This window comes from Anolis carolinensis, chromosome 5, assembly GCF_035594765.1.
Source record: "Anolis carolinensis isolate JA03-04 chromosome 5, rAnoCar3.1.pri, whole genome shotgun sequence".
Classification (NCBI taxonomy): domain Eukaryota; kingdom Metazoa; phylum Chordata; class Lepidosauria; order Squamata; family Dactyloidae; genus Anolis; species Anolis carolinensis.
In genome coordinates, this window is record NC_085845.1 from 88,375,181 (window position 1) to 88,390,549 (window position 15,369).

Below are 15,369 nucleotides of genomic sequence, written 5' to 3' on the forward strand. Positions count from 1 at the left end.
CACTGCAGGTAAAGATACTTGAGAACCAACAACAAGCCACTGTTTCCATGTCCTTCCAAGAAATCAAGACTAGTTTCGCCGCCCTGAGTTCCTTCGGGTGAGAAGGGCGGGATAGAAATATTGGAAATAAATAAATAAATAAATAAAATACAACATTTCACTATAGAGTCCTTGTTTGGCAAAGCATGCATGGACTGTCAAGTTTTTAAAAACCTTAAATAAAACTAGCAGTAAGATGCACCCTAGACAGCTACAAAGTCTGGATTTCCCTTTAGATCAGTTTCTTAGCATTTTTTTTACTTGTGACCCCTTTTTACCCAAGAAAAGGATGGGGGAAATTATAGAGAGACATGTGGGTGAGAGAAAGAAAGACAAAGAGATATGAACATATCCACACAGGAGAGAACAGAAGGCAGAGAGAGTGACATACACACAAAGGCATTTCTCTGCCTTTCCTTCTCTCCCATGTGCATGCATGGCTCTTTTGTCTTTCTTTATCTCCCATGCATTTGTGTGTGTCTATTTGCCTTTCCTTCCCACATCTTCTGTTCTTTCCTTATGCACATGCGCAGGAAAGAAGGAAATGTACACATAAAAAAGAAGGAAAGATAAAAAGGCATACACATGTACATGTGCGAGAGAAGCGAAGACAGGGAGATGTGAGCACACACGGGAGAAGGAAAGGCAACCCTAACATACAGTTACAGCAACCCCATTTGGGTCCTGACCCATAATTTAAGAAGCTCTGCTTTAGATGATACACTTGGACCTCATCACACTAGAGCTTGGATCCACTTTAAATCCACTTTAGGGAGGGGGGTTTAAACAGCTCAGCCAGACAGGCCCTGGGCCTCACCAAACTACAAACCCCAGAATTCTGCAGGATGCAGAAACCAGATTTAAAGTGGATTCATGCTCTAGTGTGATGAGGCAGTAAGTCAACATTATTAAAATCAGAAAAAGTTGTACCCTAAAACATAACATATCCTATTACCAAGAGGAGTAATATGTGGTCTACAAGATATTGTTGCACTACAACTCCCATTAGTCACTGGTAGCACTGGTGAAATATAATAGGAGTGGCAGTCCAAAAAATTCAGGAAGGTCTCATATTTTCTATTCCTTCCCTAATGCTTTGCAATAAATATTCAGACTATATTTATATCATAAGAGCTTTAAAAAATATTTCTAGTTACTTCTTAACAAAGATCTACTCTTTTGCATAATAGCTTTTAAAGATGTTATCCCACAGGCAGGAGAGAAGCGGGAAAGCATAGGAAAGTGGGGAAAAGAGTGGGAGACCCATCTTACACCAGCAATGTCCGTCTTGGCGGGTGGTCAGCCATCCCACAATGTTTCTCCATATTTTTTCTTGCTTTTCTCCACTTCCCAGCGCTTTCTCCTTACCGTGTTCACACTGGCAAGATGGAGTCCTACAGGTAGCCACCGGAAGTGGCTGTGCATCATGCGATTACCTCAATAATAATAATAATAATAATAATAATAATAATAATAATAACTTTATTCTTATACCCCGCCTCATCTCCCCGAAGGGACTCGGGGCGGCTAACATGGGGCCAAGCCAGGAACAACAATATAAAAACAAAAGCAAACAGTAAAAAAAAATCAATCAACAGATTCCATTTTGTCAGTGTACAGAGACGGTAACAAAACTGGAGGCAGTTAAGGTGGGATAACATCATATGAAAGCTTTATATATCAGTACTTGGTATTTACTGCAATTGCTGGATAATGTCATGCACATGATCATTCCCAATGTCTTCTTTCTTACAAAAGGAATAGCAAGAGAGAGAGATATCAAGAAAATGAGGAAAGAAAGATACAGTGGTGTCTGGAGCAACAGCACTTGTATAAAAATGCAAGAGAATTAATGAAGTGTTTAACTGTCAGCAGAACAGCGTGGAAATTCATAATACCTAATGTGAGACAATGTTTTTGAGCTTTAATACCACCCCCCTACTAAGCCAGCTCCTCTGGCTGCCGATATGCTACTGAGCCCAATTCAAAGTGCTGCTTTTGACCTATAAAGCTCTAAACGGTTCTGGCCCAATCGACTTGTCCGAATGTATCTCCTCCTACAAGCCAGGAAGATCCCTAAGGTCATCTGATGAGGCCCTGCTCTCAGTCCTGCCTGCCTCGCAAGTACGGCTGGCGGGAACGAGGGACAGGGCCTATTTGGTCATGGCTCCTTGGCTGTGGAACACCCTACCCAGAGATATACAACAAGCCCCAACCCTTTTGAGTTTTAGAAAAGCCCTGAAAACATGGCTATGTGCCCAGGCTTTCGATGATTAAATGATAAAGACGACCCGGACTGATTTACGGCTACAACATGAGGATTTTGGATGAACGGATTTTTAATAATAATAATAATAATAATAATAATAATAATAATAACAACTTTATTTTTATACCCCGCCTCTATCTCCCCAAAGGGGACTCGGGGCGGCTTACATGGGGCCAAGCCCGAATAAAAACAACAGCAATATAAAACACAACAATAGACAAAAGACATGCACAATTATAAAAATTTAACCATTAGCCAATAAAAATAAATGACAAGAACTAATAAAAACATGGATTAAAACGGAGAGGTTGTAAAAGTAGACTGGGTAAGGTGCACCATATAAATATTGTAAACACGAGGTGACTGATAAAGTGCTGCAAATTCTTGGAAGTGCAAATTGGGATGGGAATAGACCCTGTGTCTATATCAAGTTCACAAAGGTAAAAAGTGCAAACCGGTACAAGAATGGTCACAGATACAGGATTGTTATGGGGATGAGCAATCTTTATCCAAAGGCCTGAGTGAAGAGCCAGGTTTTCAAGCTCTTTCTGAATGCTACCAGGGTGGGGCCTGATTTCCTTGGGGGGCGATTTCCAGAGCCGGGGGGGGGGCACCACGGAGAAGGCCCTCTCTCTCATCCCCACCAACCGCGCTTGTGACGGAGGTGGGATCGAGAGGAGGACCTCCCCCGATGAAGAGATCATGCAGATTCGTAGGGGGATTTTTGTTGCTATGTTTTAATCAAGTGTAGGCATCGAATTGTTGCCCATTGTGTACGCCGCCCTGAGTCCCTTCGGGTGAGAAGGGCGGGATATAAATGTTGGAAAATAATTAATTAATTAATTAATTAATACGTCAGACAATTCTTTTTATTCACATAACTTAAAGCACTAATAATCATATCTTGGGTGTTACCTTCGGAACAAAGGGGTATGTCACAGACTTCATAACGTTTTTCTGGGTTGCTTGTAAAACACCAGGGTCCACCTTCTTCTCCTCGCGGGTTCCGGCAGAAGTTTCCTCGAAGATCTTTACCTCGATAGCTCGAAGGCAAAAAGCTAGTTTTAAAATGACAATCATTACAGTATAAGAGCATGCAAACTTTGTGGTGAACCGTTGCATCTTCTTGAATAATTTATTTGACATCTCCTTCTAAAATACTACAATGTATTCTTCTTCTTTTGAACATTATCTCCCTGTCTGCTTCCATGTGCTAGATGAAAATAGCATTTTGAAATCATGTAATGACAGATCAAAAAGTAAAGGTAAAGGTTTCCCCTGACGTTAAGTCCAGTCATGTCTGACTCTGGGGGTTGGTGCTCATCTCCATTTCTAAGCCGAAGAGCCGGCATTGTCCATAGACACCTCCAAGGTCATGTGGCCAGCATGACTGCATGGAGCGCCGTTACCTTCCCGCCGGAGCGGTACCTATTGATCTACTCACATTTGCATGTTTTCGAACTGCTAGGTTGGCAGGAGCTGGAGCTAACACCGGGCGCTCAAGCCGCTCCCGGGATTTGAACCTGGGACCTTTCGGTCTGCAAGTTCAGCAGCTCAGTGCTTTAACGCACTGTGCCACCGGGGCTCCTGACAGAGCAGAAAGGAAAAATATAAAATGTGAAGAAGGAGAAAATAAAACCAGGGATCTAGAGTTATATTTGCTATATCCAGATTGTGTATTTCTCTGCAGTTTTCAAATTTTGTCCCCTTATATTCAATTACCTAGCAAATGAAACATGACATGCCTTAGCTCATATTATCTGAATGGGAACATTTACTAGCAATCTGGTCTCACTACAGTCATCAAACAAAAGATACTATGTCCATTGATTAGTTGTAGTCACATGGTTTCACTTCAAAGTAATTTGCAATTTCAATCTTCACCACAAATTAACTATTTTCCATTAATCATGACATCCCAATATTATTTGAAAATGTGATGGTGAAAATATAATCAGATTTCAAAACTAAGGATTCATCTTCCAGTCAACACCGCCATTCAATATAGACAACTGCCTCTTTACTTCACAAATTATCAAGCCAAATTCATTTGTATATTAACTATCTTTGTTTAGTGCATAGTATATGGCACATGTGTCAAAACTCAAGATCTGCAAACCAGATTCAACCTGCCATGCCATTTTATGTAGCCCTCCAGATGCTGGACTACAACTTCTATATTCCTCATGATCAGAAATCATGACTAGAGCTGATGGGAGTTGTGAAACAATAATATGTGGAAGGCTGCAGCAGTCTGTTCTGTCTGGTCAGGATAGTGGGGTTTGAATTTAGAAACAAGACTTGTGGGTATGGTGTCTGACTTTAAAATGTCATTTAACTTTTCTCTAACTTCCAAACCACAGGTACCGTTGAGCTTCAATTCCCATTATCCCTATGGTAGATAATAAAAATGATGGGAGATGTTGTTCAATAACATCTGGTTACCCAATCTGGGTAAAAACGAAAGAGCACTGACCTCTATGAAAAAGTATAGTTGGTCCTCTGTATCCACAGATTTTCCACCCATAGATTCAATTGATGTAGCCCTCGATGAAAATGAGTCTGACATCCCTGTTACAGTGTTCTTTCACTTATAGTGGGGGTTATGTTTCAGGACCACCCGCAATAAGTGAAAATCCGTGAAGTAGGGACACTATATTTATTTTGATAGTTATACATTATTTTAGTAGTTATACACTATTTTAAGTCTTTATCAACCAATCATGTGTTGATAAATCGCCTCCTTCTCCTTCCGTAACCGCTTGGGCTCCTTTCTCTCCCTTCGGCTTCTCCTTCCTCCCTTCCTTGGGCTATAAATAGTAATTTTTTATGATTTATAATATTCTTTTAGAGTTTATTGAAAAACCATGAAACAGCGAATCCGCAAAAAGCGAACCGCAAAGTAGTGAGGGAACACTGTATATGGTATGCACTAACAACATTTCCTCTTTTTTTTTTTTGCTTCCGTCAACTAAGAGAATGAATATTCTCCCATGCATTCTGACTTAGTCTGTCATATCTTGCTCATTTCCCTTTCTGTGTGATCAGCATGTAATTTCATAACCTCTTAGCTAAGGACAGCTTTAGGCAAGCATTTCTGATGGAGAATTACATGTCTAGCAATGGTACAACCTTGTGTATTAGAGTATTATGGAAATTCCCTCCCCCATCTATTTCATTTGAAAATTGTAAGCTTGGGAAAGATAAGCATTAAATACAAACCAGCAACATTAAATTCAGATTGCCCTAAATATGTTAGCATCTTATAATACAGTGATCATCAGAAATTAACAACACAAGGATCTACAGCCAATTGTTTGCCCAAACTACTATAGAGCAGACCCAGAAAATCAATAGATGACTTAGCATCTTTTAAATTAACAACCATGATGTTGTCACAGAATTTAAATAAACCAATTAATTGTAAGGGAATTGTTTGACATGCCCCTTTAGGGTTTTTTCTGGCTCATATACAGAAATATTTTAAATGAAAAAGTGCCAATTTTTTAAATTATTTCAAATATTTAGTGCATCCAGTTTTTACAGATTACTCAATTCCCCTTGGAGCACAGTCTCCACAGCAGCAAAATTGTACCAACTTGGATAGACAAAATAGGGGAATCCACTTCAATCAGTCCTTTTGCTTATTATACTAAAGTGTTATAACACTATTATTTCATTTTGTTTGGCATGGGAACATTTTATTTGAATCCTGGAATTTGTAGTTTGCAGAAAAGCTTTTAGAATTCTTAGCCAGAGAGCTCAAGTAGTTTAATAACTATGAACCCCAGAATGACAGGATGTTGTCATTGTGGTTAAAGTGGAATAATAGCACTATTAGTGTATGTGAAAAGGCCCCTTAATTTGGATGCCCTTAATCTCTTTACATATGGCGCCTCCTGAGAATCATATCACTTTTTAAGGATTATATATGAATCAGTCTAGGTATACTAAAATAATGTGTGAATACAAAATATATTTGAAAATAAAGTGTTCCCTCACTTATCGCTGGGGATAGGTTCCAGGACCACCCGCAATAAGTGAAGATCCACAAAGTAGGGATGCCATATTTATTTTTAATATTTATACATTATTTTAGTAGTTATACACTATTTTAAGTCTTTATCAACCAATCGCATGTTGATAAATCTCCTCCTCCTCCTCCCGTTGCCACTTGGGCTCCTTTTCTCTTCTTTCGGCTTCTCCTTCCTCCCTTCCTTAGGCTGTAAATTGTATTTTTTTATGATTTATAATAGTCTTTTAGAGTTTATTAAAAAAAACCGCGAAACAGTGAATCCGTGAAAAGTGAACCGCGAAGTAGTGAGGGAACACTGTATGTACATTATGCAGTTAAACCCATAAGGTATTTCAGACTGATTGGTTTCCAATTCAGTAGCAAATCTGGATGTGTTGCACTACATAAGTGCAATGTTCATCTGTTCACTTGCTCAGCAAAAACACATTAACAGGCAAAAACTGTGAAAGACTGGACTCCTGTGATCCAATCAAACTTACCTGTGCTCATGAGGGATTGTGGAATTCCATGCTTGACACCGGATTCCACTTTTGGTAACTGATACAGTTCCTTTATAATTTGCTCCTTTGCCGACAATACAATTTCTGACATAATCTGTCAAAGATAAATGGTGAAAACAAAACAGATGGAGGTTTTGGCAGTGAAAATAAATGTACTGAAATTCTGTGCATAATATTCAGGATTACAATTTCATGCACAAAAAATGTCAAACCCAACAAAAATGCTTCATGCATTTTACGATCAGGAAAATTCAGTATGTGCAACAACTCTGAACATGGTTTGGCTGTGATACTAAATATTGTCCAGATCTCTGTGCACCTTTCGAATGTTGCTCCAGCAACAGTTGTGCATTTTCAAATATTAAAAAGAGATACCAACAAATCAAAGTCTGGATCTGTTATTCAAAATAAACAGTGACAACAAACAATTGGGTATGTGCAAGTCCCTAACTTTAACTATATTCTATCTCTGGAACCTTGTCTAGGGACACATGAAAATGTTCTGTTTGGTTTTCATGTCATCCAGAAAAAATGAATGAATGAATGAATGAATATTCACTTATTTATGTATGGATTTACTGGATCTATATCCCACCTTTCTCACAGAATTGGAGTCAAGGGGGCTTATAGTAATTTTCAAATACACCATAAAACTAGAGAATTTATCAACCCAGAATTGGATAAACAATATGGGCAACAGCTCTATCAGGAAAACTGACATACAATGTGAAATTAAAGAAAGGAAAAATTAAAGGGAATTTGTTTGTGGCAATATATGATATATTTATTAGGTATATGTGCCAGAGTAACAGCACATTCAAACCACCATCAGATCAAGTGATATTTTGGTTAAATTACTGTGGAAAGATGTATCTATTAAAAAGAAAATAGATAATTGTTTACAGTATAATTTATTAGAGGACTGACAGGGAAGTAATTTATAAATGTCTGTGATTTAGGGAGAGGAGGAAGGGATCATGAAGAATTGTGCATACAGTAGAGTCTCATTTATCCAACGTAAACGGGCTGGCAGAACGTTGGATAAGCTAAAATGTTGGATAATAAGGAGGGATTAAGGAAAAGCTTATTAAATATCAAATTGCATTATGATTTTACAAATTAAGCACCAAAACATTATTTTTTACAATAAATCAACAGAAAAAGCAATTCAGTACACGGTAACATTATGTAGTAATTACTATACATGGATTTAGCACCAAAACATCACAGTGTATTGAAAACGTTGATGAAAAAAATTGGCTACTAACAAATTGACTACAAATAAAGATAGAATTGCATAACATGTATTTACAGTAACAACATTGTCAGAAGTTAAATCCATAAAAAGTGCAAGCGTTGCTGCCTAGAGAAACAGCTGTGGACTGTGTTGGAAAATCCAGAACATTGGATAAGTGAATGTTGAAGTGAGACTCTACTGTAGTGATTTGAAACTATTTTGTCATATTTTTCTAATGTGCAAACAATTATTTTGCAAAAAGTTAAAAATGTATTATCCTATAGAATTTCTCAGGCATTTCTGTTAGAACTAAACAGCTTAGAGGAGATCTTTTAATTTTGGAAGTGCTTGTTCTAAAGAAGCAGAACTTTTCTATGAGGGGGTTCGATCATAATGGCTAATGAGATCTCATAATAACTGAGGTATCTTATCTGGAGTGTTATACTGTATTTGAATGAAAAACAACTTACCTTTCTTTTCATAAAGATCAAATGTGTTGTTATGCCTCCTCACTATTCCACTGCCGAGACTAGTGAAGGACAACCAACGACAGCGTTTGGTAGCTTTATCAAAGACAAAAGCCCTGTGCAGAAAGTAAGACAAATGAGTATCAAAGCTCTGTTTAGACTGAAGTGGAGAGGGGGACTGAGTGCATTATTAATCAATATTATTTGTTACCAACCCCAAAGCTCGAGGCGGGGCACAACACAGTTAAAGCACATGACCATAAAATCATACAACAAAATGCATATATTAAAACACTTTACAATAAAATGCATATATTAAAATACATGGTACACAGATTAAAATTCAATAGTAATAGAATGTGAACTTAAAATTCATGGCTGAAAATTGACTGGGCAATCCCGCTAGAAGAGTTGGGTCTTTGGTTGTATTTTACGTTCTGACAGCTCTTTTAGGTATTGGATCTCTTCCAGCAATTCATTCTACAATCTTGGGGTGGCCAATGATAGTGATTGACAGTTGCCAGTTGGGTTCTGGCTGACTGGAGCAAGCGTCCCTCAGAAGATGTGCCTGGGGCACATTAGAATAATAGAATCATACAATCATAGAGTTGGGAGAGATCTTGTGGGCCATCCAGTACAACCCCCTGCCAAGAAGCAAGAAAATCGCATCCAAAGCACCCCCGACAGATGGCAATCTAGCTTCTGCTTAAAAGCCTCAAAAAAAAAAAGAGAGAGAGAGAGAGAGAGAGAGAGAGAGAGAGAGAGAGAGAGAGAGCCTCCACCACACTCCAGGGCAGAGAGTTCCACTGCTGAACTGCTCTCACAGTTAGAATGTTCTTCCTAATGTTCAGATGGAATCTCTCTTCTGTAGTTTGAAGCCATTGTTCCATGGCCTAGTCTCCAGGGCAGCAGAAAACAAGCTTGCCCCTCCTCCCTATGACTTCCCCTCACATATTTATACATGGCTATCATGTCTCCACTCAGCCTTCTCTTCTGCAAGCTAAACATGCCCAGTTCTTTAAGCTGCTCCTCGTAGGGCTTGTTCTCCAGACCCTTGATCATTTTAATCACCCTCCTCTGGACACATTCCAGATTGACAACATCTCCCTTCAGGTGTAGTCTGACCAGGTGTGGTCTGATCAAGGTGGAATAGAGGGGTAGCCTGACTTCCCTGGATATAGACACTATACTATTCATGCAGATCAAAATCCCATTGGCTTTTTTGCTGCCGCATTACATTTTTGACTCATATTTAACTTGTTGTCCAGAAGTATTGTGAAGCAATACCTCCAATTCCCAATGCCACACGCCCGGACATTCCTGAAGGATACCATGACCAATGGTTTCGAAAAGCACTGAAAGGTCTAGAAGCACCAACAGAGACACACATCCTCTTGTCAGTGTTGAAATGGAGATCATCTACTAAGGCGACCAAAGCAGTCTCAATGCCATATCCAACCCCGAAACTGGTTTGATATGAGTCAAGAAAGTGTTAGTCATCCAAGATCGGCTGGAGTTGGAGGGCAAGTGTATTTTAACACCACCTTTACTCCAACTCTCTGCCCTGGAGTGTGTTGGAGGCTCCTTCTTTGGAGGCCTTTAAGCAGAAGCTAGATGGCCATCTGTTGAGGATACTTTGAATGCGATTTCCTACTTCTCGGCAGGGGGTTGGACTTAATGGCCCATGAGGTCTCTTTCAACTCGACCGGCACTCATTAGATGCCAACAACAAACAGTTATAAAACAATTATAATTAAAACAGATAATTAAAACATCAGTTATAAAAACATAATTTAAAAATTGCACAAGTCTAAGTCATAGTCCAGGGTCGACAAGGCTAAACATGCGGGAGTAGAAAATGTTATCATTAACTGATAAAAAAAACCCATATTTTTTCACAAAAGATGCATGACATTTTCCATGTCATCAATGAGAAAGTGTGTCTTAGCATTGGTTAATGTGACCTAACTGCAAAGATGGGAATCTCACTGCATTCAAGGAATTTTCATTCATATTCATCTCATCTCCATTATGTCAGTTGACACTGCAAAAAGTAGTTTTGAGATTTTCCACTTAATCATTTGTCTTAGAGGAATTCATTTATTTTTCCTTCCAAACTGGAACTCCTAACAATTACAACAAATGGAACTGCTAACAATCTGCATTGAAAGCTACATTCGAATCATTGTGATGTGATTTCAGACATGTGAATTTCTAGGTCTGCAGCCAGTCACTCCAGTGACCTAGATTGCCTTGAATCTGACGCTCATAAATGCAAGACGGATTTCATTCCTAGGAGGTGCCATATCTCCTAGATTGGGCACGTATGACACGGCTGCACCATGATCAGCATTAGAGTGAAAATCTGTCAGTGGCTCCGTATATTCAGACAGAAAATTAAAAACCTTGTATCCCTGTTTGCAGCCTCTGCATCATACTACATTCTCCAGTTGTGTTTGATGTCATAGAGCAGGTGTTGTAGTTTGGTCAGGGGGCAATAATACTATTACTAGTAGAACTGCTAGCAGGAGGAAAAGGGCTAATGGTGAGCAGGTGTTTGATGAGGAACAGCAAGCAAAGCGGGTCTGGGAAATACTTATGGCTCCTTCTGAGGATGAAACGTTTGAAGGGTTCTCTAGCGATGAGGAGTAAATGCTGGAAGAAGATGGGTTAACAGAGAGTAGAGGAACTAAAAGGTCAACTCGGGAGCAAGAGTCAGATGAGGAAAGGGAAAGAAAGAAGATTCGGGATCTACTCACTGCTCCCACGGAAGATGAAACATTTGAGGGTTTTTCTGGGAATGATGGGTCTGCGAGTGAGATGGAAAGTGCTGCAGATTGGACTCAAGTGGGGAGATTTAAGTCTTGAACAAAGATGGAGGGACTGGAGGGATGATGGGGAGGTTCACGTATGAGATCAAGATCAGCTGCGGATTATGATGACAGGGCGGAGGCCTCATCATCGTCGGATAACGATGTGTAAGTTAAAAGTAGAGTTGGAAGTACAGATTCCTTGCAGAAGGCAAGGTGTCTTTTGGACATTGGGTTGTCGCTGCCTGTTCTCCTGTTGGGCTTGGGTCCTGGCTGTACATCTTCGTGTTCCTGGATTCGGTTTGGCTCTTGACGATGGCTTCGCTGGTTCCTGGCTTGGCATTTCCTGGCTCCCCCTTCAGTTCCTGAATTTGGCTTGGCTCCTGGCATCGGCATCACTACTCCTAGTTGGCTCTCCTTCTGGTTCCTGAATTCAGCTTGGCTCCTGGTGACGGCATCGCTACTCCCAGTTGGCTCTCCTTCTGGTTCCTGAATTCGGCTTGGCTCCTGGCAATGGCATCGCTACTCCCAGTTGGCTCTCCTTTTGGTTCCTGAATTCAGCTTGGCTCCTGACAACAGCACCGCTACTCCCGGTTGGCTTTCCTTCTGTTTCCTGAATTTGGCTTGGCTTTTGATGGCGACTTCGCTACTCCCGGTTGGCTCTCCTTTGGTTTCTGGATTCGGCTTGGCTTTTGGACAATGGTGTCACCTGCTCTCGCTACGGGTGTGCGTTTGGCCCTCTCCTGGCTTTCTGTGCCATAGTTTGGCATGACTATAGTTCAGTGAACTCTTGGCTGGAGTTGAGCCGGATTATCAGGCAGGATAATCTGGATTATTTTCTGTTCCCACATTTTTGCCTTTTCTTGAAGCAAAGACATTTACTTTTACCAGGAACACTGAAGTTAAGTGTTCCTAGGTTCAGAATATCATTTAATAAACATTTGTTATCTTTACTCATTGTGTGTGGCCCTTTAAGAGGAATCTGTGTCCTGACAGCAGGTGTATCAACATAATTTCCACCAAGGGCCACATCAGCCTTATGGTTGCCTTCAAAGGGCTGTTTATAATTGTAAGACTATATAAACGTAACTATGTTATCCTGGCATTGAAAGCTTCATGGACTACATAAAATGTAGTGGTGAGTCAGATTCTGCACGTGGGCCTTGTGGTGGACACGTGTGCCATAGGGCTTCAATAGAAGACAGGGAAATAATCTGGATGCAATCCAGAGTGAAAGGAAGCCTTTTCTGCTCCACAACAAAACTTAGGATATCTCCTGCTATAGGCTTATTGGCTGGTCAAATATGAAAGAACACACAGCCAGCACAACTTTCATCATACAAAAACCAACTATATAACTTAACAAAAAAAATCTACACATTGTATTGATTTGGAAAGATGGCTGAAATAATTTGTTACTTGGAAACTCTGTACATCAGTTTGTCTTTGAATGTTTACTTAGGTGCAGTATTTGCCAAATGGCTGGCCACCAACACCAACAGATTCTCTGTATCCATGTAGTACATAGAGAGATGTCTCTGTATCTGCCAGCAATTCAAAGTACAACCTCATTTTGATTGTATTTTTATAACCTTTATTCCAAGCCAATTTTTCTTGGTGTCAAATTATCAAAATATCGTAGACACAGATAAAAGCCATAAAATAACAGCAAGAGGATTAAACCACATCTATACACTATCTACACCCCGATGGTGCAGCGGATTAAACTGCTGAGCTGCTGAACTTGCTGACCAAAAGTTCAAATCCGGGGAGCAGAGTGAGTTCCCGCTATTAGCCCCAGCTTCTGCCAATCTAGCAGTTCGAAAACATGCAAATGTGAGTAGATCAATAGGTACCACTTCTGCAGGAAGGTAACAGTACTCCATGAAGTCATGCTGGCCATATGACCTAGGAGGTGTCTACAGACAACGCCAGGTCCTCAGCTTAGAAATGGAGATGAGCACCAACCCTCAGAGTCGGACACAACTGGATTTAATGTCAGGGGAAACCTTTACCTTTATACACTATCTATTTATAGGCTCTCTCTCTCTCTCTCTCTCTCTCACTCTCTCTCTCTCTCTCTCTCTCTCTCTCTCTCTCTCACACACACACACACACAGAAATGCACATGCATGCACATATATGCACACAAGATCAACAGGATTTGAGTTCATGTCATTCCCTCATTACAAGGCCTTAAGTCATCCAAACTGCATTAAATAAAATCCATGTCCTCAGCTAAGTCACCCCACCAACCCTGCTCAAGGGCTCTTCTAAAAAGGATTTATTCTTTATGAAGGCTTGTCAGGTAAATCTCATGTTGCTTAGATTAGCCCAGTACTTTGGAGATACTAAACACACATGAAAACACTGCTTACTTGCAGGCAAATGGGAGTCCTTTGCTTCTGTTGCATCTCTTGGCACACTGTTCCGTGGAGTTCAGCAGCTTAGTTTTCACTTTCAGTGCCTTATCTGTTCCCACTAATAAGGTATCCGATGTTTTTTTGTAGTCATGAAGAGCATTTCTTTTCCCTTTGCTCTCTGCAGAAGGAATCAACAGACAAATATTTGCAGTAGTCATTAAGGAAGAAGAACTCAACAATGATGGCATCAGAAATTGGTGTTAATATGGTGGCAGTGCATAGATGTTGTTTTATTTTATAGTCATTCATTGAGAGCCATATTCATAGGAACTTATTGCAAAGAGACAGCTAGCATTGTAGCCACACTGTCATATTGTTTATGATCACCATCACATGACTCCATATGCATCTTGCTGCTGGTCTGCTGCCTCCCCTGCCCCCTGTGATGCTCCTGTCCCTAGCCATTAACATGTAAAACCTGTCAATAGTCCCCTATCACAAAAAGGTGACTAGTAGAGTGCTACAGGGTTCGGTCCTTGGCCCAGTTCTGTTCAACATCTTTATTAATTATTTCCGTGAAGGTTTAGAGGGCATGCTTATCAAGTTTGCAGATAACAACAAATTAGGAGGGATAGCTAATACTCCAGAAGACAGGATGAGAAATCAAAATGACCTTAACAAACTGGAGAGCTGAGCCAAAACTAACAAAATGAATTTCAATAAGGATAAATGTAAGATACTATAATTAGGCAGAAAAAAGAAATGCAAATATACAGGATAGGTAACACCTGGCTCATCAACAATACATGTGAGAAAGATCTTGGAGTCTTAGTGGACAGCAAGTTGAACTTCAGCCAACAATGTGATGCAGCCAGAGGCGGTCCACCCCCCAGGATGATGGCACCACCCCCTGCCTCATTTGGCTTGGGGCCGGTCATTCCCGCCGCAGCTTGGTCCTTCCTGGGGCCACGGAGGCTGCATGGCAGCAAGGCCCAGGCCACAGCAGGAAGGACAACGGCACGTGGCTCCACCCACCATGCCATGCGGCTCCGGCCACCACATCGCGCGACGTGGTGGGCAGAGCCGCGTGGCGTGGTGGGCGGGACCAAGCCGTGCAGGCCACATGGTGGCCGCATCAAGGCCCAGGTCACAGGGAGAAGGACCAGGCCGCGGCGGGAAGGTGAAGTTTTGCAGCTATTGGTTTGGGGAGGGGGGCGCCATAATTCGGGGGGGGGAGGCGCAAAAATTCTCTTTGCCTACTCCTAAAAATTGCCTAGGGACGGCTCTGGATGCAGCAGCTAAAAAAGCCAAATGGATTATGGACTACATCAAAAGGAGTATAGTGTCTAAATCAAGGGAAGTCATGGTGCCCCTCTATTCTGCTGTGGTAACACCTAACCTGGGACATTGTCAAATTTTGGGAACCACAATTCAAGAAAGATATTGACAAGCTAGAATCTGTCCAGAGGAGGGCGACTAAAATGATCAAAGTTCTGGAGACTGGGCCTTATGAGGAGTGGCTTAAAGAGCTGGGAATAACTCGTGTGTAGATAAAGTGTTTCCCTGAAAATAAGACAGTGTCTTATATTAATTTTTGCTCCCAAAGTTGCTCTAGGTCTTATTTTCAGGGGATGTCTTATTTTTCCAT

At 40.7% G+C, this 15,369-nt stretch overlaps 1 protein-coding gene across 5 annotated transcripts in view; it reads right to left on the reverse strand.

Moving 5' to 3' along the window:
• hgf (hepatocyte growth factor) overlaps positions 1–15,369 on the reverse strand; it is a 96,856-nt gene that overhangs the window by 50,569 nt on the left and 30,918 nt on the right. For 3 of the 5 annotated variants that reach the window (XM_062981738.1, XM_062981737.1, XM_062981740.1), the window contains exons 2-5: positions 13,737–13,899; positions 8,552–8,664; positions 6,824–6,938; positions 3,224–3,366 (exon numbers count right to left, since the gene is read on the reverse strand). In XM_062981738.1, coding sequence (XP_062837808.1) covers positions 3,224–3,366; positions 6,824–6,938; positions 8,552–8,664; positions 13,737–13,899 — 534 coding nt within the window. The remainder of the gene's footprint in view (positions 1–3,223; positions 3,367–6,823; positions 6,939–8,551; positions 8,665–13,736; positions 13,900–15,369) is intronic. The other 2 variants (XM_062981741.1, XM_062981739.1) reach the window with 1 other exon arrangement.